Source organism: Jaculus jaculus, chromosome 1, assembly GCF_020740685.1.
Source record: "Jaculus jaculus isolate mJacJac1 chromosome 1, mJacJac1.mat.Y.cur, whole genome shotgun sequence".
Classification (NCBI taxonomy): domain Eukaryota; kingdom Metazoa; phylum Chordata; class Mammalia; order Rodentia; family Dipodidae; genus Jaculus; species Jaculus jaculus.
In genome coordinates, this window is record NC_059102.1 from 179006635 (window position 1) to 179026586 (window position 19952).

General features: G+C 41.7%; 1 protein-coding gene across 1 annotated transcript in view; it reads left to right on the forward strand.

Moving 5' to 3' along the window:
- Window positions 1-19952, forward strand: part of Ckap5 (cytoskeleton associated protein 5) — a 150870-nt gene that overhangs the window by 26608 nt on the left and 104310 nt on the right. Inside the window, exons 2-5 of the mRNA XM_004657215.2 lie at window positions 2051-2144; window positions 10254-10447; window positions 16871-17077; window positions 19657-19828. Coding sequence (XP_004657272.2) covers window positions 2088-2144; window positions 10254-10447; window positions 16871-17077; window positions 19657-19828 — 630 coding nt within the window. The 5' untranslated portion in view covers window positions 2051-2087. The remainder of the gene's footprint in view (window positions 1-2050; window positions 2145-10253; window positions 10448-16870; window positions 17078-19656; window positions 19829-19952) is intronic.

The following is a 19952-nucleotide window of genomic DNA, read 5'->3' on the forward strand; positions in this document are numbered from 1 at the left end:
AAATGCTAACTTCCAGGGCTTAGAGGTTATGGCCTCTTGCCTGTGAAGCCTAAGGACTGAGGTTCAATTTCCCAGTATCCATGTAAGCCAGATGCACAAGATGGCACATGTGTCTGGAGTTCATTTGCAGTGGCTGGAGGCCTTTTCACACCCATTCTCTCTATATACATATCTTTCTTTTTTCTCTCAAATAAATAAATTTTTTAAAAAACCACCCAAACAAAACAAAACAAAAAAATGCTAGCTTCACTGAACCCTATACTTTGCCTTTGCACTGTTCCTCAGTGCATCTATACCCTTTGGATTCCTCCTCCCTGTCCTTTGGTTTTAATTGCATATATCCAAAAAACTGAGGTGAAATTCATATAACAATTAACTACTTTTTTTTTTAATTTTTTTTATTTATTTATTTGAGAGCGACAGACACAGAGAGAAAGACAGGTAGAGGGAGAGAGAGAGAATGGGCGCGCCAGGGCTTCCAGCCTCTGCAAACGAACTCCAGACGCGTGCGCCCCCTTGTGCATCTGGCTAACGTGGGACCTGGGGAACCGAGCCTCGAACCGGGGTCCTTAGGCTTCACAGGCAAGCGCTTAACCGCTACGTCATCTCTCCAGCCCCAATTAACTACTTTTAATTAAAATTTATTTTTTAAGGTTGTTAAGGTAGGGTCTTACTCTAGCCCAAGTTGACCTGGAATTTACTATGTAGTCTCAGGGTGACCTTGAACTTATGGTGATGTACCTACCTCTGCCTCCTGAGTGCTGGTTGTTTCTGTTTTTTCAAGATAGGGTCTCACTCGAGTCCAGGCTGATCTAGAATTAACTATGTAGTCTTAGGGTAGCCTTGTACTGAAATTAAAGGTGTGAGCCACCACACCCAGCTACTTTTTATTTTTTAATTTTTTCTTTTCAATTTTTCAGTAATTATATTTACTTATTTATTTTTCTTATTAACAACTTCCATGATTATAAAAAATACCCCATGGTAATATCCTCCCTGTCCCCACTTTCCCCTTTGAAACTCCATTCTCCATCATATCCCCTCCCCATCTCAATCAGTCTCTTTTATTTTGATGTCATGGTCTTTTCCTCCTAGTATGATGGTCTTTGCGTAGGTAGTGTCAGGCTCTGTGAGGTCATGGATATCCAGGCCATTTTATGTCTGGGGGGGAGCATGTTGTAAGGAGTCCTACCCTTCCTTTGGCTCTTATATTCTTTCCGCCACCTCTTCCACATTAGACCCTGAGCCTTGGAAGGTGTGATAGAGATATTACAGTACTGAGCTCTCTGGTCACTTCTTTCTAGCACCATGATGCCTTCTGAGTCATCCCAAGGTCACTGCCATCTGAAAAGAGAAGATTCTCTACCAAAAATGAGAGTAGCATTAATATATGGGTATGAACATTAAGAGAAGTGCTTGCTGGGCAGTTTGATAAGCATACTATATACATTTAGCCAGACAGTAGCACACATTATACCCCTAGGGTTCATGATTACCCCAGTTTTAAGTTTTCAGTATCAGGGATGTATTCCCTTCCATGGAGTGGGCCTCCAGTCCAATTAGAGGGCAGTTGGTTTCCACCATGACAAATGTGCCACTATTGTACCCCAGGCTGGCCTGGAATTCACTCTAGTCTCTGGGTAGCCTTGAACTCATGGTGATCCTCCTGCCTCTGCCTCCCAAGTGCTGGAAATAAAGACAGCCACCATCATGCCTGGCTTTCTCCAAGTGTTCCCCCCCCTCCCCAAGGTATAGTCTCACTCTAGCTCAGGCTGACCTGGAATTCATTATGTAGTTTAAGGGTGGCCTCTAACCCACAGCAATCCTCCTACCTCTGCCTCCCAAGTGCTGGTATTAAAGACATGAGCCACCACGCCCAACATACAAGTATTTTTAAGAAACTGTTCTATTAGTAGAATTAAGTATGCATATGATCAAAGAGTACACTTTTTTATTATTGATATATGCATGATAAAATAATAGCTTGCGAAAAATTATTTTGTCTTAAGTAAATGATATACCTAATAGTTATCTACTTTCATCTTAACAGGAACTACTTTTAATTCCAAGAAAAACCTGGAAGCACAATGGGAGATGACAGTGAATGGTTGAAACTTCCTGTTGATCAGAAATGTGAACATAAGGTAAGACCTTGTAGAATTTAAATTTCAGTCATAGTCATTGACTTGTTTTAGCAGCAGATATATTATCATCTTACTTAGAGGGATGTGAAAAAAAAAACTGGGGCTGGGGAGATGGCCTAGCAGTTAAAGGCACTTGATTGCAAAGCCTGTGGCCTCTGTTCAGTTCTTCAGCACCCATGTAAATCCAGATGAACAAAGTAGTGCATACATTTGGAGTTTATTTACAGCAGCAAATGGCCCTGGCAGGCCCATATTCATTCATATTCTCTTCTCCTGTCCCCCCCCCCCCACTTCCCCTTCCCACTCATGCTTGCAAATAAATTAAAAATTTTTTTTCAAGTATGTGGATTAAAAATTTTAAAAACACTTGATACAGGCCAGGTGTGGTGGCTCACACATTTGGTCTAAGCACTCGGGAGGCAGAGGTAGGAGGATCGCTGTGAGCTTGAGGCCACCCTGAGACCACATAGTGAATTCCCAGTTAGCCTGGGCTAGAGTGAGACCTTACCTCAAAAAACAAAAAGAAAAATAAAAAATGCTTGATACCATGTTCAAAAGGTAGGGTTTTGGGCTGGAGAGATGACTTAGCAGTTAAGATGCTTGCCTGTAAAGCTTAAGGACCCTAGTTTGACTCCCCAGATCCCATGTAAGCCAGATGTGCAAGGTGACAAATGCACAAGGTTGCACATGTGCATAAGATGGCACATGTAGCTGGGCCTGGTGGCACATGCCTTTAATCCCAGCACGGGAGGCAGAGGTATGATGATCGCTGTGAGTTCAAGGCCACCCTTGAACTACGTAGTGAATTCCAGGTCAGCCTGGGCTACAGTGAAACTCTACCTCAAAAAAAAAAAAAAAAAAGATGGCACATGTGTCAAGTTTGATTATAGTGGCTGGAGACCCTGCACGCTAATCCCCCCCCCACCACCACATTAAAAAAAAAAAGTGGGTTTTGGGCTGGAGAGATGGCTTAGCGCTTAAGGCACTTGCCTGCAAAGCCAAAGGACTCAGGTTCAATTCCCCAGGTGTCACATGCAACTGGAGTTTCTTGGCAATAGCTGGAGGCCCTGGTGTGCCCATTCTCTCCCTCTATCAAATAAAAGCATAAAAATAAATTTTAAAAAATTGTGGGGTTTTTCTTTTAATTATTTAATTATTATACTTATTGATGAAAGTACAGAGCCAAGGAAAGGTACCCATGTAGCTAGAGATCCCATGTGGAGAGCCTGGAAAAAGAAACTATGGGAAGAAAAGAGAAAAGAAATTTCTAAGGAGCTCCTGCAATGTGGAGAGCTGGAGGGGATGAAGAACCCATGTGGAGAGTAAGGGCTAGGGGGCCCTCCTGGCTGGGCATGGGCCAAGCTAGCCCAGGCCCAGCCAAGGGGAAAACTCACCCAGGCTGGAAGTTCTCAAGTCATCCAAGAGCCTGCCCTTGCAAAGGCATTTATAACCTGATAGTGGTGGGCTGTCTTCTGGTTCAGGTGAACCAAAAAGACAGATGGTTGGTTAGGGCTAGGGGTTGTCTCAGGAAGAGGTTAGCCCTGACACCAAGTGTTGGGGCCTGAACTTGATCAACCATAATGTTTAAATCCTATAAAAGACCTCCCTCTCAGGATGGATTTTGGTTTGTGGAAAAACAGTTCTGTGGAACTTTGCAAAGGATAAGAAGTTAGATCATCTTTGATTTCTAGCACGTGCACACTTTCTTCCAGGGGTCCAGTCACCCTAACTGTAGCCCCTCTCATGAGAAAATACTCTTACCTGCTGTTAGAGGACAGGGGACAGTGACATCAGATCTTGAACTACTTCTGGCTGAATGAAGGTATAGAAATATGGCAGTTAGAGAGTCTCTCCCAAAGAGGGAAACTATTCTAAAGGACCCTAAAAGTTTATTGATGGAGTGCAGGAAGATAGTCTTGGAAGGAAATGTTGGGAGAAAGAATAAAAGTAAGGAGTTAATGAGAAGTGAGCACACAGCAAACTGGTTGCCTTCAGAGTTTTCCTTCTTGTGGACTGCTAGGCCTTGGGGAGGATTCGAGGGAATCCAGGTAGATGGAGTTGGATTGTCTCAGGACTGTCTGAGCATGAGCTGGCTGAGATTTTCTTACAGAATTGTTCATTGAATGGCACAGTAGTGTCTGACATGGGCTGAATGTGTTTCTGTATGGCTTGTAAAATGAACGAGATATTAACAGAGTTACCAGGAATATATACACAACATTTAACCCTAACAATGGTACAAATACTATATTTGGTATAATAGCCTTCCAGTGTGTACCTTTTTTGATTTGTCTTGGGGGCAGCCAGGGCCAAAGATTGGTACCATAGAGCCATTGGGTACCATTAAGGACTGTACAGATATATTTTTGGTCTCAGGACTTATTTAATGATGTCCTGGCATAAGTTAGAAGTGCTTCACCATTGTTCCAAATATAAGAAAGTCTTCTGAATTATGCAATCTTTGCTCAGAGTCATCCATATATATTTTTTAGATTTGAAAATAGCCATTTTGACATCTATGATTGTTTTTCCTTAGTATAAAATTAAAACTATTAGAGATGGGGACTGCATGTCTTAAAGCCTTGTTTGTTTCCCCTCTTGGAAAGCTCCTGTTGTGTTACTTAATAGGCCATTCATATATTTGTAGTATCCCTTTATATTTGGTTATACATTTCTCTCTGAATGTTTAAGGCCAACCAGATAACCAGAATTTAATCAAGGATTGATTTTGGAGGTCATTGATGGCTCTCCAGAGGAGACATTAGGGACCTAGGAGAACTCCTATAGCTTCTCTGATACTGGTGTTGTCAGGATAAGTCAGGGCCTTACTGGCTAAGTAGTTTTCCTTGCTTTGGGAAGCCAGGAGGACTGATTTCCTCTCTGTTATGACTCTCCTGTTTCTGACTATACACCAGTTGTTTTTTTTTTGTTTGTTTCTGAGTCTACATATCCTCTCTGATCAGGAAAACAGGTGACATACTAGGAGCCGGTGTAGAAGTGTCCCATCATCTCCAATGGCCTCCTGACTTGGGAGCAGTGGCCAAAATATTGGCCTTTTAAGCTTCCAATTGGCTTTGACTTCTGTTGCAGTCCAGTTTGCATTGCTGGTAGAAATCACCTGAACAAGAGCAGCTTCTGGGAAAAAGTTTTATTTTGGCTTACAGGCTCAAGGGGGGGCTTCATGATGGCAGGGGAAAACGATGACATGAGCAGAGGGTGGACATCACCCCCTGGCCAACATAAGATGGACCACAGCAACAGAAGAGTGTGCCAAACACTGGCATGGGGAACCTGGCTATAAAGCCCTTAAGCCCACCCCCAACAATACACTCCCTCCAGGAGGCATTAATTCTCAAATATCCATCAGCTGGGGAGCTAGCATTCACAACACCTAAGTTTATAGGGGACACCTGAATCAAACCACCACATTCCGCCCCTGGCCCCCATAAACTGATATCCATACATGATGTAAAATACAATGCATTCAGTCTGACTTTCAAAGTCCCCAATTTTTATCAATCCCAATGATGTTCATACATCCCCATAGTCCAAGATCTTTTAACTGAGCCATAATACCAAAAAATAACCTCAAAAAACCCATAATGGCACAGAATAAATATTCACACTGCAAAAGATGGCATTGGGCATAGCAAAGAAACATTCAACCAATACAAGATTTAAAACAACCAGGGCAAACATCAAACTCTGTAGCTTCAAGTCCAGCAACTCCAGCCAGTGACAAATCTTCAAGTCCGATAATTCTAACCAGCAGCAAGTCTCTGGCATTCCAATTCCGCCCCTCCAGCTAGGCTACTCACAGTCCTGGGAAACTTCATTGGGGCCAGCAGCACCTCAGCAGCCATCTCATGGTCCCGGTATCTCCACTGGGTCTCCACTGCAAGCCACGGTTCATCCTCATGGGGTCTCTGTGCAGGCAACCAGCAAACCTGCTTCACACAGCCCATGGCCATTTCCAAAACACAAGACCGTGTTGCAAACTCAATGACCCTCTTTCCAGCATTTCTTATACTCCATGATACCAGGTAGGGAGCCAATTTGTTAATCCAGGGGGGAATAAAGCAGACTTTGAAGAATAGGACACTCCTTGAGCACTCAGGCCCCTTCAAAAGAGTCGACATTCTTCTTGTTGCCCTAGCACAGGTCAGCTAGCCCAGTCTCAAAGGTTGTAATCTCTTGGTTGGGTGATTTCTACCATCAATGCAAACCAGACTGCAACAAGGGTCTTACCATCTATTCCTTGTGGGAAACCAAGGGCCTCGGCAACAGCCCATAATGTTTTGGGGGCATCAGGGACCTCCCTGGCCAACAACTCCCTGGAGGTATCTCATCCCTGGCACTGAAAATTTTCTAACAACAATCTATGGCTCCTGAGTGTTCCATTGTCTGAAACCGTAGGATTCCATATGATTTATTTGCATACTCTTAGATTTTTTATTAGCCCTCCCCTCACCTTTCCTTTACTCAATCTCTTCCCCTGACTTCACTTTGGGCCTTTTCACCCCCGTTAATCTATTCTTCTACTTGCATATATACAATACCAACCTATTAAATACCCTCCTCCCTTCCTTTCTCTTCCCTTTATATCTCCTTTTTAACTTACTGGCTTCTTCTATGAGTTTTTTCCTTCTCACACAGAAGCCCAATCATCTGTAGCTAGGATCCACATATGAGGGAGAACATGTGGTGCTTAGCTTTCTGGTCTTGGGTTACCTCACCTAGTATAATCCTTTCCAGATCCATCCATTTTCCTGCAAATTTCATAACTTCATTTTTCTTTACTGCTGAATAGAACTCCATTGTATAAATGTGCCACATCTTCATAATCCCCTCATCAGTTGAGGGACATCTAGGCTGGTTCCATTTCTCAGCTATTATGAATTGAGCGGCAATAAACATGGTTGAGCATGTACTTCTAAGGAATTGGGATGAGTCCTTAGGATATATGCCTAGGAGTGCTATAGCTGGGTCATATGGTAGATCAATTTTTAGCTGTCTCAGGAACCTTCACTCTGATTTCCACAATGGCTGGACCAGATTGCATTCCCACCAACAGTGTAGAAGAGTTCCTATTTTTCCACATCCCCACCAAAATTTATGATCATTTGTTTTCATGATGGTAGCCAATCTGACAGGAGTGAGATGGAATCTCAATGTAGTTTTTTTTTTTTTTTGGCTTTCGAGGTAGGGTTTCACTTTTGCCCAGACTGACCTGGAATTCACCATGGCTGGCCTTGAATTCAGTGATCCTCCTACCTCTGCCTCCTGAATGCTCCCAGGCTCTACCTATCTTTTTAAAAAATATATTTTAAAATTCACTTTTTATTTATTTGGGGGGGGCACATAGAAAGAGAATAGGTACATCAGGGCTCCTAGGCATTGCAGACAAACACCAAACGCACATGCAATCTGGCTTATGTGGAGAATCGAACCTGGGTCCTTTGGCTTTGCAGGCAAGTGTCTTAACCAGTAAACCATCCCTTAAAATCTTATTTAATTGCATATGCAGGTACACACTCATGCATTTGCTAGGGCCTCTTGACACTGAACTTCAGACATATGCACCACTTTCTCTCTTTGTCTTTTGTAGTGGGTCCATGGGAATTGAATCTGAGGGGTCAGCAGGCAGTTAGTTCAGCCATCCCTTAAATTTTAATTCTTTTAGGGATATTTTTTTTTTAGTTTAAAAAAAGATTATATTTTACTTGAGAAAAAGAAGGGGCGCGCCAGGGCCTCTAGCCATTGCAAACGAACTCCAGACGCATGCACCACCTTGTGCATCAGGCTTACGTGGATCTTGGGGAATAGAACCTGGATCCATAGGCTTCGCAGGCAAGTATCTTAACCGCTAAGCCATCTCTCCAGGTCCTCTAAATTTTACTTCATCTAAATAAAACTGTTTATTAAACAATAAAGTTGCGTTAGAGAGGTGAAAAACCAGTCCTGGGAACCTTTTCCCCCTAAAACTCTACGTAAACCAGAAGGGCGACCAAAACTGCTTTCTTCTGAGCGTCAGGAGTCACTATGCTCCAACAAACGAGTTCCGGGAGGACCCGCGCCTGGTTTTTTTTTTTTTTTTTTTTTTTTAAATTTTTATTTATTTATTTGAGAGCCACAGACACAGAGAGAAAGACAGATAGAGGGAGAGAGAGAGAGAATGGGCACCCCAGGGCTTCTAGCCTCTGCAAACGAACTCCAGACATGTGCGCCCCTTGTGCATCTGGCTAACGTGGGACCTGGGGAACCAAGCCTCAAACCGGGGTCCTTAGGCTTCACAGGCAAGCGCTTAACCGCTAAGCCATCTCTCCAGCCCTCAATGTAGTTTTAATCTGCATTTCCCTGATGACTAGTGACTTAGAACATTTTTTTTAGATGTCTATATGCCATTCTTATTTCTTCCTTTGAAAACTCTCTATTTAGCTCCATAGCCCATTTTTTAATTGGCTTGTATTTAACTTTTTGAGTTTTTTGTATGTCCTAGATATTAATCCTCAAAAATATATTTTTAAAAGATAATATTTATTTACTTTCAGTGGGGGCAGGGCGGGGGGGAGGGTCAGATAGAGAAAGAATGGGCATACCGGGGCCTCCAGCCCCTGCAAATGAACTCCAGACATGTGCCCCCTAGTGCATCTGGCTTACATGGGTCCTTAGGCTTCTCAGGCAAGTGTCTTAACTGCTAAGCCATCTCTCCAGCCTCCAGTAAAACTTAATGTTGAAACAAAATAAATTTTTAAATTTTCATATCATCATATCCTTTCTCCTTTGTATGATTGTGTATTAGTTGCTTTCTATCACTGTAACTACAATGCCTGGGAAAACAGTTTAAAGGAGAGAGGATTTATTTTAGTTCATCATTTTAGAGGGATCAGTCTTTGGTTGCTTTGCTCCATTTGCTTGAGCAGAACATCACAGCAGTGGGAGTATATAGTGGATAGGAAATAGAAATGTTAATAGAAAGAGGAGCCAAAGAAAGATATAACACCCCTCCAAGAATACATTTCCAGTGGCCCCATTTTCTAAAATTTCCACAACCTACCAAAGTAATTCTACCAGCTAGTGACCAAGCATTCAACACATGAGCCTGTGTGAGACATTTCTTATAAAACCATAACAGATTGCTTAATATCTTTTTCTAGTGCTGAAATGTAAATTCTATAAGGGTTGAGGCTACATTGGGATTTACATGTTAAATACCTATTAAATAAATTTATATTAAAATTAATAAATTATTGACTTAGCCAGACATAGTGGCTCATGCCTTTAATCTCAGCACTTGGGAGGTAAGAAAATCACCATAAGTTCAAGGCCATCGTGAGACTACAGAGTGTAAATTCCAGGTCAGCCTGAGCTAGAGTGAGACCCTACCTTGACAAACCAAAAAATAAAATAAATTATTGATTGAAGCTTGATAGTACATCATAAAGCTCAGTAATGATTACAGATTGCACCAATAGCTGCCCCTCATACTTTAGACAATGGGCCATTTCATTAGGGTGATTTCTCATGTTTGAGCTGTCACATCTTCATATTATACTGTATTTCATACAATATTTGTATTTAAATTGGGAAAAATTGATGATGTCTCATTATAGATTTTAGATATAGATAGCCTTGGCAAAACATTTCTAAGAAGTTTATTTACTAATCCTTTTTTTGTTTTGTTTTTGTCTTTCAATAAGGTCTTACAGTAGCCCATGTTGACCTGAAATTCACTGTGTAGTCTCAGGCTGGCCTGGAACTCACAGCATATTCTCCTACCCCTGCCTCCCAAATGATGAGATTAAAGGTGCGTGCCACCATGCCCAGCTCACTACTTTTTTTTTTCAAGGTAGGGTCTCACTCTAGTCCAGATTGATCTGGAATTCACTAGTCTCAGGGTGTCCTCAAACTCACAGCAACCACCTACCTCTGCCTCCCAAGTGCTGGAATCAAAGGCATGTGCCACCACACCCAGCACATTACTAATGTGGTTTGAAAACTAAATTTCTTGTTTAAATTAGTTGATAAGAAATTTTTATTTTACCTCTTCAGATTGCCAGTCAATAAATAATACATTAACATGGTTTCAAAACTTTAATTTTCTTTTAGCTGTGGAAAGCAAGATTAAGTGGGTATGAAGAAGCTCTGAAGATTTTCCAGAAAATAAAGGATGAAAAGAGCCCAGAATGGTCCAAATATTTAGGATTGATCAAAAAATTTGTCACTGATTCCAATGCAGTGGTTCAGTTGAAAGGACTAGAAGCTGCACTTGTTTACGTTGAAAATGCCCATGTAGCAGGAAAGTAAGTGGTTTCTCTTCAATTATTCTGCAAAATCCTCTCTCTGATGCCACATGTATAATTTATGTGTTTACAGATTCTTGGTTATTAACAATTAAAAAAATATTTATTTATTTGAGAGAAAGAAAGAGGCAGAGAGAGAGCACACATGGGTGCTACAGGGCCTCCAGCCACTGCAAACAAATGAACCCCAAAGACATGTACCGCCTTGTATATCTGGCTTATGTGGTTACTATGGAATTGAACCTGGGACCTTTGGCTTTGCTGGCGAGTGCCTTACCTTCTAGGCCATCGCTTCAGCCCAACAATTTTAGACTCTAGTTGCTCATTAACTCTTAAGGAAAAAACTTAAGATCTGAAGTTTAATTTTTTTTTTTTAAGAGATCTCAGGCTCTATTTAGACTGAGTAAAGACAATGAAAGTATTGAGACACTGTGAGAGAATATGAGTAGAGTCTAAAGGGATCTGCCTTTCTCTACCTCCCTAGCTGTGGGATTATAAACGCTTTTTGTTGTTGTTGTTGTTGTTGTTCTGTTTTGTTTTTCAGGATAGGGTCTTGCTTGAGCCCAGACTGACCTGGAATTCACTATGTAGTCTCAAGGTGGCCTCGAACTCATGGTGATCCTCCTACCTATCTCTGCCTCCTGAGCACTGGGATTAAAGGCATGTGCCACCATGCCCGGCTTCACACCTGTTTTTTGTTTTGTTTTGTTTTGTTTTTCGAGGTAAGGTCTCATTCTAGCCCAGGCTGACCTGAAAATCACTATGGAGTCTTAGGGTAGTTTCGAACTCATGGCAATCCTCCTACCTTTGCCTCCCAAGTGTTGGAATTAAAGGTGTGTGTCACCACGCCCAGCTTTTTTTCCCTTTTTTTAAATGTAGGTTCTGGGGATCAAACTCAAGTCCTCATGCTTGCAAAACAAGTACATTACCAACTGAGCTATCTTCACAGCTCTAAAAGGATAACTCCAGTAACCATTAGAAGAAACTAAGATTATCAGCAAAGGAAGTATCAGAACCTCATTGAAGATATTTGGGCATTACAAAAAATAAATTGCTACAAAGATTTATAGCGAGGTGATCTTAGACACACATCTTTTTTTCTTGGTTTTCCGAGGTCAGGGCTCACATTAGGTCAGGCTGACCTGGAATTCACTATGTAGTCTCAGGGTGGCCTTGAACTCACAGTGATCTTCCTACCTCTGCCTCCCGAGTGCTGGGATTAAAGGCATGCGCCACCACGCCTGGCTAGACACACATCTTTGTGATTCTTTTCGTTTTATCTCTTGGAGCAGGGAGTGATAACTGAAAAATCTGTAATTTATGACCTGTTTGACTTGAGTTATGGATTAGTTTCCACTCAACCCCTTTTCTGTATCTTATTACCTGATCTTTCTAACTCTTACCTATATATCATTGTAGGGCATTCCGCACATGAAAAGTTGGGACCCTTAATTATACACAAGAAGATATATTTACTTCAGAAAGCATATCAGTAAGCCAGGTGTGGTGGCACACGCCTTTATTCCCAGTACTCAGGAGGCAAAGGTAGGAGGATCACTGTGAGTGTGAGTCCAGCCTGGGACTACAGAGTGAATTCCAGGTCAGCCTGGGCTAGAGTGAGACCCTACCTTGAAAAAAAAAAAAACAACAAGAAAAAAAAATCATACTAGTGAATATCATCATCATTAATTAGATATTCAGTTAACCATCACTGTTAGTAAAACCATTACATTTTTATTCTGATATCAGAAACTGATTTTCAACAAGTGCTTCAGATAATCCCAACTCATTTAGCTTCTCCAGTTTTTTTTTTCCATTTAAGTAGGTTTTATTTAATAAGAAATTGAAAGCACCAAAGATACAGAAATATTATAAATTTTACTCAGGACTTGATGAAGTATTTTTAAAAACTTTTTAATTTTGGGCTGGAGAGATGGCTTAGCGATTCAGCACTTGCCTGTGAAGCCTAAGGACCCCAGTTCGAGGCTTGATTCCCCAGAACCCACGTTAGCTAGATGCACAAGGGGCCGCACGCATCTGGAGTTCGTCTGTAGTGACTGGAAGCCCTGGTGCGTCCATTTTCTCTTTCTCTGCCTGTTTCTTTCTCTCTCTCTCTCTCTCTCTCTCTCTCTGTCACTCTCAAATAAGAATATACAAAAACATTTTTTTTAAATTTTATTTAGTTATTAGGGAGACAGAGAGAAAAAGAAGCAGTGGGGTGCACGACAGGGCCTTCAGCCACTGCAAACGCACTCCAGATGTATGTGCCACCTTGTGCATATCGCTTACGCGGGTCCTGGGGAATTGAACCTGGGTCCTTAGGTTTTGCAGGCAAGTGCCTTAACCACTAAGCATGGAGTGAGTAGGCCAGATCCCTGTTTCTTGGGTCCTACCATTTTCCTGAGCCCAGTTTCCTGTGCTGGAGGATGTGCCTGGTTGTGTGGGGAGGCACAGCATGGAATGGGAGCAGGACCTGAGGAGATAAATGACCCAGCGCACTTTACCCTGACCCCAGATGAAACCACAGAAGAACTGGGGAAATGAGCAAGAGTGCTACTTTCTCAGTAAAGCTGATATCAGCACAAGGGTGAAGGAGACAGGCACTGAGCATACTCAACTCCTACCAAAGCAGAGATCCAGAGGCTCCAAAGAGCCCGTAACTGAAGTAGACTTAAAATGCTGCCAACATAGGTTGGAATTTTGCAGAAGATGGGTCAGAAAGATTGTTAGAGTCACAAATTGGAACATTATGCACAGAGACATTGCCTCTCCTCACATAACTGACTGTTGCCCCCAAAATGCATGACCCACAATTCCCATAAGATTGACCTACATCCCCAACAGAGGGGCCTCTTCTGAATAGGGGCAGGGATGAGGGAAAGGATGGTAGCAACGTTGTTAATGTACTAAGTATGTACATATCTATTTAAAAAAATTTTTTTTTTTTGCCGGGCATGGTGGCGCACGCCTTTAATCCCAACATTTGGGAGGCAGAGTAGGAGGACTTTTGTGAGTTCGAGGCTACTCTGAGACTTAGTAGGGTCTAGCCCAGGCTGACCTGGAATTCACTATGGAGTCTCAGGGTGGCCTCGAGCTCACAGCAATCCTCCTACCTCTGCCTCCCAAGTGCTGGGATTAAAGGCATACGCCACCATGCCTGGCTCATAAAAATATTTTTTTTCTTTTGTTTTTTGAGGTAGGGTCTCACTTTGGTACAGGATGACCTGAAATTAACTTTGTAGTCTCAAGGTGGCCTCGAGCTCACAGCAATCCTTCTACCTCTGCCTCCCAAGTGCTGGGATTAAAGACATGTGCCACCATGCCCAGCTCAAAACTAATTGCTTTTTAAAAAGTACATGTCAGGCTAGAGAGATGGCTTAGCGACTAAGGTACTTGCTTTTGAAGCTTAAGGAGCCACATTCAACTCTCTAGGTCCCATTTAAGCCAGAGGTACAAGGTAACGCAAGGTCGCACATGCGCACAAGGTGGCACACGTGTTTGATTGCAGCTGTTGGAGGCCCTGGTGCACATATTTTTTTTCTCTCTCTCTTTCTGTCATTAAAAAAATAATAAAATTTTAAAAGGCCAGTGTGTGAAGTACATATGTATTCTGTAGTGTAAAAAATTTCTCTTGTCCTAAGAAATGTTTAGAATGACTTCAATTTTTCAAGAAGGAAGTACTCAGCTCAGCATGGTGGTACATGACCTTAATCCCAGCACTTGGGAAGTAGAGTTAAGATCTCTGTGTGTTCAAGGCCAGCCTGGATTGCAGAATGAATTCCAGGTCAGGCTGGACTAGAGTAAGGCCCTACCTTGAAAAAATCCAAAAGGACAACACCAACATCAATAAAAGCCAGGACTCTGTAATCTTATTAACTTTTTGGGTGGGGAGCCAGGAGGCAGCAGAGTGTCATGTAGCCCAGGCTGGTCTCAACTCACTGTGTAGCCAAGGATGAGTCTAAACTTCTTATTTCTACCTCCTGAATGCTGAGATTGCAAGTATGTGCCACCATGCGTGATTAATGTATAAGTGATTGAACCCAGGGCATTGTGCATGCTAGGCAAACACTATAAATTGAGTTGCAGCCCCAGCATGTAATCTTATTTTGTAAAATATACTTTTCTAAGAAAGCTCTTATAACCATTGAGCCATCTTCCCAGGCCTAAGAATACACATTTTTTCTTATATCCATGTGTAAGAAATACACAAACACATGCTTTAGAGATACTAAAATGTTGAAAGTAGTTTTCTTTGGGTAGTATAGATTTCAAGAAAATTTTGCTTTCTTGTTTAAATTTTCTGCATTTATAAACTGAAAATATGGTATACCTTGTATATTTGTGGATTGTGTTAACCTTTCTTTTTATATTACTTGAGTATAAATTTAGGGATTAGAAACTTTGGAGGTTGGAGTGATGGCTTAGCTGGTAAAGTCCTTGCTGCATAAATGTGAGGAACTGAGTTTGGATCCCCACCACCTACATGAAAGTCTGGAGTCTAGGCCGGGAGTGGTGGCACATGCCTTTAATTCCAGCACTTGGGAGACAGAGGTAGGAGGATTGCCAGGAGTTCAGGGCCACCCTGAGACTATATAGTGAATTCCAGGTCAGCCTGGACTAGAGAGAGAGATGGTACCTCTAAAACAACAGCAATGAAAAAGTCAGGAGTATCATGCATATCTGTAATCCCAGTTATGGGGAGACAGAAGAAGCCTCCCTGGAGTTTGGTGAGCTTTGTAAAATATGCTTTTTTTTTTTTGGTATTTTTATTTATTTATTTGGGAGCAACAGACAGAGAAAGAGGCAGATAAAGACAATGAATGGGTGTGCCAGGGCCTCCAGCCTCTGCAAACGAACTCTAGATGCATGCTGCCCCTTTGTGCATCTGGCTTACGTGGGTCCTGGGGAATCGAGCATTGAACCGGGGTCCTTAGGCTTCACAGGCAAGTGCTTAGCCACTAAGCCATCTCTCCAGCCCTGTAAAATAGACTTTTGTAAGCAAGTGCCTAAGTTTCATTGAGAAATCCTGTCCCAGAAAATAAGGTGAATGGCTGGGGAGATGGATTAGTGAATAAAGTGCTTGCTGTGTAAGAATGAGGCCCAGAGTACAGATCCCCAGCACCTATACGTACATGCTGCACTGGTGTGGAATCTTACCTGTAACCGTAGTGCTTTAGAGGCAGAGAGAGTTCTCTGGAACAAGCTGGCTAGCAAGACTAGTAGAATTGGCAAGCCCTGGATTCAAGTGAAAGACCTTGCCTGGGTAGGTAAGGTGGAGAATAATCAATGAAGACACCTGACATCAAGCTCTGGCCTCCACACACACATATGCACATTCAACTGCACATATACATGAAACAAAAATTATGAACTGGGGATGTAGCTCACAGGTAAGAACTTGCCTAGTATGTGCAATGCCCTGGGACCAGTTCCTCATACCACCAAGGAAAGAAAAAAATACTACAGACAGCTGGAGAGTTGGCTTAGCAGTTAAGTCATTTGCCTGCAAAGCTAAAGGATCCCTGTTCGACTCTCCAAAACCCATCTAAGCCAAATGCACAAGGGGGCACATGCATCTGGAGTTCGTTTGCAGTGCCTGGAGGCCCTGACACGCCCATTCTCTCCCTCTTTCTCTCTCTCAAATAAAAAAAAAATATATATATATGTATATATTTTAAAAAAACTAGCTTTAGCTGGGCATGGTGGTACGCACCTTTAAAAAATATATATATTAGAGACTGTTTACTCCCAAGTGTTTATTTTTGACAGAAGGTGTTTTTTTGGTGTTTTTCTTTGTTGTTGTTGTGGCATCCCTCTAGCCCAGTCTGACCTGGAACTCACTCTGTAGCCCTAGGCTACAGTGATCCTCCTACCTCTGCCTCCAGAGTGCTGGAATTAAAGGTGTGCACCACCATGCCCAGCCTAAAACTATTACCTACCTGATTTATTTTTAATGTAATTTATTTATATATTTATTTATTTTGAAAGAGAGAGGCAGATAGAATGGTCACACCAGGGCCTCTAACCACTGCAAACGAACTTCAGACACATGTGCTACCCTGTGTATCTGGCTGACATGGGTACTGGGAATGGAACCTGGGTCCTTCGGCTTCACAGACAAACACCTTAACCTCTAAGCTGTGTCTCCAGCCCTGTTTAATTATTTATTTATCTTTTTAGAGAGAGCAAATAGGCATGCCAGGCCTCCTGCTATTGCAGAAAAACTTCAGATACATGCACCAATCTGTGCATCTGGCTTTCTTTGAGCCCTGGGGAATTGAATCCCAGACAACAGACAAGCAAGAACCTTTAATCACTCAGCCATCTATCTCCCTTGCCCTTACACTCCCTTTCATGACCTTTCTCTAACTTATTATTAAAGTGTGTTTTTTGGCATATGGTGGTGATGTGTTTATGTTACAGAACTACGGGAGAAGTTGTGTCAGGTGTTGTAAGTAAAGTGTTCAACCAACCTAAAGCCAAAGCCAAGGAGCTGGGCATAGAGATTTGTCTCATGTACATAGAGATTGAGAAAGGAGAATCTGTGCAAGAGGAGCTCCTAAAAGGCCTGGATAATAAGAACCCAAAGATCATAGTGGCCTGTATAGAAACGCTAAGGAAAGCCTTAAGGTAAGACGACCTCTTAACTCAAGTATGTCAGCTGGTTTAAACAGAAATAGGAACTGTTGAATTGGTACACCAAAGCAACCAAGAACATTATCTGGACAAAGTAAAGTCATTTATTTTTTATTTATTTATTTATTTATTTTTATTTTTATTTTTTTGGTTTTTCGAGGTAGGGTCTCACTCTGGTCCAGGCTGACCTGGAATTAACTCTGTAGTCTCAGGGTGGCCTTGAACTCATGGCGATCCTCCTACCTCTGCCTCCCAAGTGCTGGGATTAAAGGCATGCACCACCATGCACGGGATAAGTCATTTCTTAAGCATTGAGTAATTTTAAACTTCAAGTGTTGTATAGTGACTTTCCCTAAATCCTTTTCATGAAAATGAGCAGGGAGTGCTTCTGTTTTGTTTGAGAATTGGTTTCTGGTAGAAAAGGAACTTAAGCAGTTTTCCTCTTCCTGTTCTCAAGTATAGACTTATATTGGTTTGTAAAGACAGTTTGTTGGGTAGAACAGATCTTTAGTTAGGTGCCTTTTTGGTATAATAAAAGTAAAATAAATAGCTATCTGCCTGTTAAACAAAAGCAACAATGTATCAAAAATAACTTAAATAACTTTATTTTTAGTCCTTTGAAGTTAATTCTTTATGAATGAGATTTCTTTTAGGAACAAGTGACTGAAATTTGCTATGGAATACTGAATTAGACAAATTATTTTCAGCTCTGATTAAGAGATTTTTTTTAAGTTCTTTAAAAATGTTTTTATTTATTTATTAGATAGATAGATAGGTAGAGAGAGAGATCAGTGGTAACGCCAGGGCCTCCAGCCACTGCAAACGAACTCCAGACACATGTGCCACCTTGTGCATCTGGCTTACGTGGTTCCTGGGGAATTGAACCTGGGTCCTTTGGCTTTGCAGGCATGCGCCTTAACCACTAAGCCCTCTTTCCAGCCCAAGATTATTTATTTATTATTATTATTACTTTTTGTTTTGTTTTTTTGAGGTAGGGTCTTGCTCTAGCCCAGGCTGACCTGGAATTCGCTATGTAGTCTCAGGGTGGCCTCAAACTCCTCGCAGTCCACCTACCTCTGCCTCCCAAGTGCTGGAATTAAATGCATGTGCCACCATGCTCTGCTAAGATTTTATTTATTTAATTAGTTAGGCTTTTCAAGGTAGGGTCTCACTCTAGCCCAGGCTGACCAGTAATTCACTCTATAGTCTCAGGCTGGTTGTAAATTCATGGCAATCCTCCTACCTCTGCCTCCCTAGTGCTGGGATTAAAGGTGTGTACTACCAGGTCCTCTAGTCCTTATAGAAGAACTCCAGATGCATGAGCTACTTTGTGTGTCTGGCTTTACATGGGTATGGGTGAATTGAACCTCGATTACTAGGCTTTGCAGGCAAGTGCCTTAAAATCAAGCCATCTCAGTGACCTTGGGATGACTTAGAAGGTATCATGGTGCTGGAAAGAAGGGACTGCAGTGCTCAGTACTGCAGGATCTCTATCACACCTTCCAAGGCTCAGGGGTCTAATGCAGAAGAGATGGTGGAAAGAATGTAAAAGCCAAAGGAAGGATAGGACTCAACACAACGTGCTCCTTTCAGACATAAAATGGCCTGGATATCCATGACCTCACAGTGCCTGACACTACCTGCCCAAGACCATCAAAGATGAGGAAAAAATCATAACATCAAAATTAAAAGACAGCCTGATTGAGATGGGGAGGGGATACGACAGAGAATGGAGGTTCAAAGGGGAAAGTGTGGGGGGGGTATTACCATGGGGCATTTTTTATAATCATAGAAGTTGTTAATAAAAATTTGGGGGAAAAAAAGCCATCTCTCCAGCCCTTATTTTTTTTAAACAGGATCTCACTGTAGCCTAGCACATGGGAGGCTGAGGTGGGAGGATTGCTGTGAATTCAAATCTAATCTGAGCTTCAGAATGAGTTCCAGATTAGTTAGCCTGGGCTACAATGAGAAAGGAGGGAGGGGAAGGAAAGAAAGGAAGGAAGGAGGCAAAATTTTTTTTAGAGTTCACAACATAAATATTTATGAACTTATTTACCAATTTGTGTTTTAAGCTTCTATATGTATAAACACATGTATGTACACATGTTTTAGGTACTATATAGGTTTGTCCTTTGTAGGTTTGAATTATTCTTTGGTTATCGGAAAGTTAGTTTTAAATGCTGGATGTGGTGGTGCATGCCTTTAATCCCAGCACTCGGGAGACTGAGGTAAGAGGATCGCCATGAGTTCAAGGCCACCCTGAGACTACATAGTGAATTTCAGGTCAGTCTGAGCTAGGGCAAGACCCTACCTTGTAAAACAAAAAAACAAAACAAAACAAAAAAAGTTTAAAAATGTTAAGATTATTTTGGGCTCTACACTAATGTAGAACAATGCCTAAGCATGTATGTATGTATGTATGTATGTGTATATATATATATATATATATATTTCTGAATTCCTTTTGCTACCTTGAAGAAACACAAACCAACTATTAATGTATGGTGTAGAGCTATACATACCATTCCAAAGGCATGTTGACTTTTTTTTTTCCCATGATTTTTCACTTCTAGTGAATTTGGTTCTAAAATCATCTTGCTTAAGCCAATTATCAAAGTGTTGCCAAAACTCTTTGAGTCTCGAGATAAGCCTGTTCGAGATGAAGCCAAACTAATTGCTATAGAGATTTACAGATGGATTCGGGATGCCCTGAGACACCCATTACAAAATATAAATTCAGTTCAGGTGAGGTACAAACTTCTGTGGCTGTCTTTGCATGTGTTCTCTTCTTGGATTGTTGATACTCTGCCCTTATGGTTATTTTTTATTTTCAGTTTTGAAATTGGTTGACTTTCCTGAGCATATACTC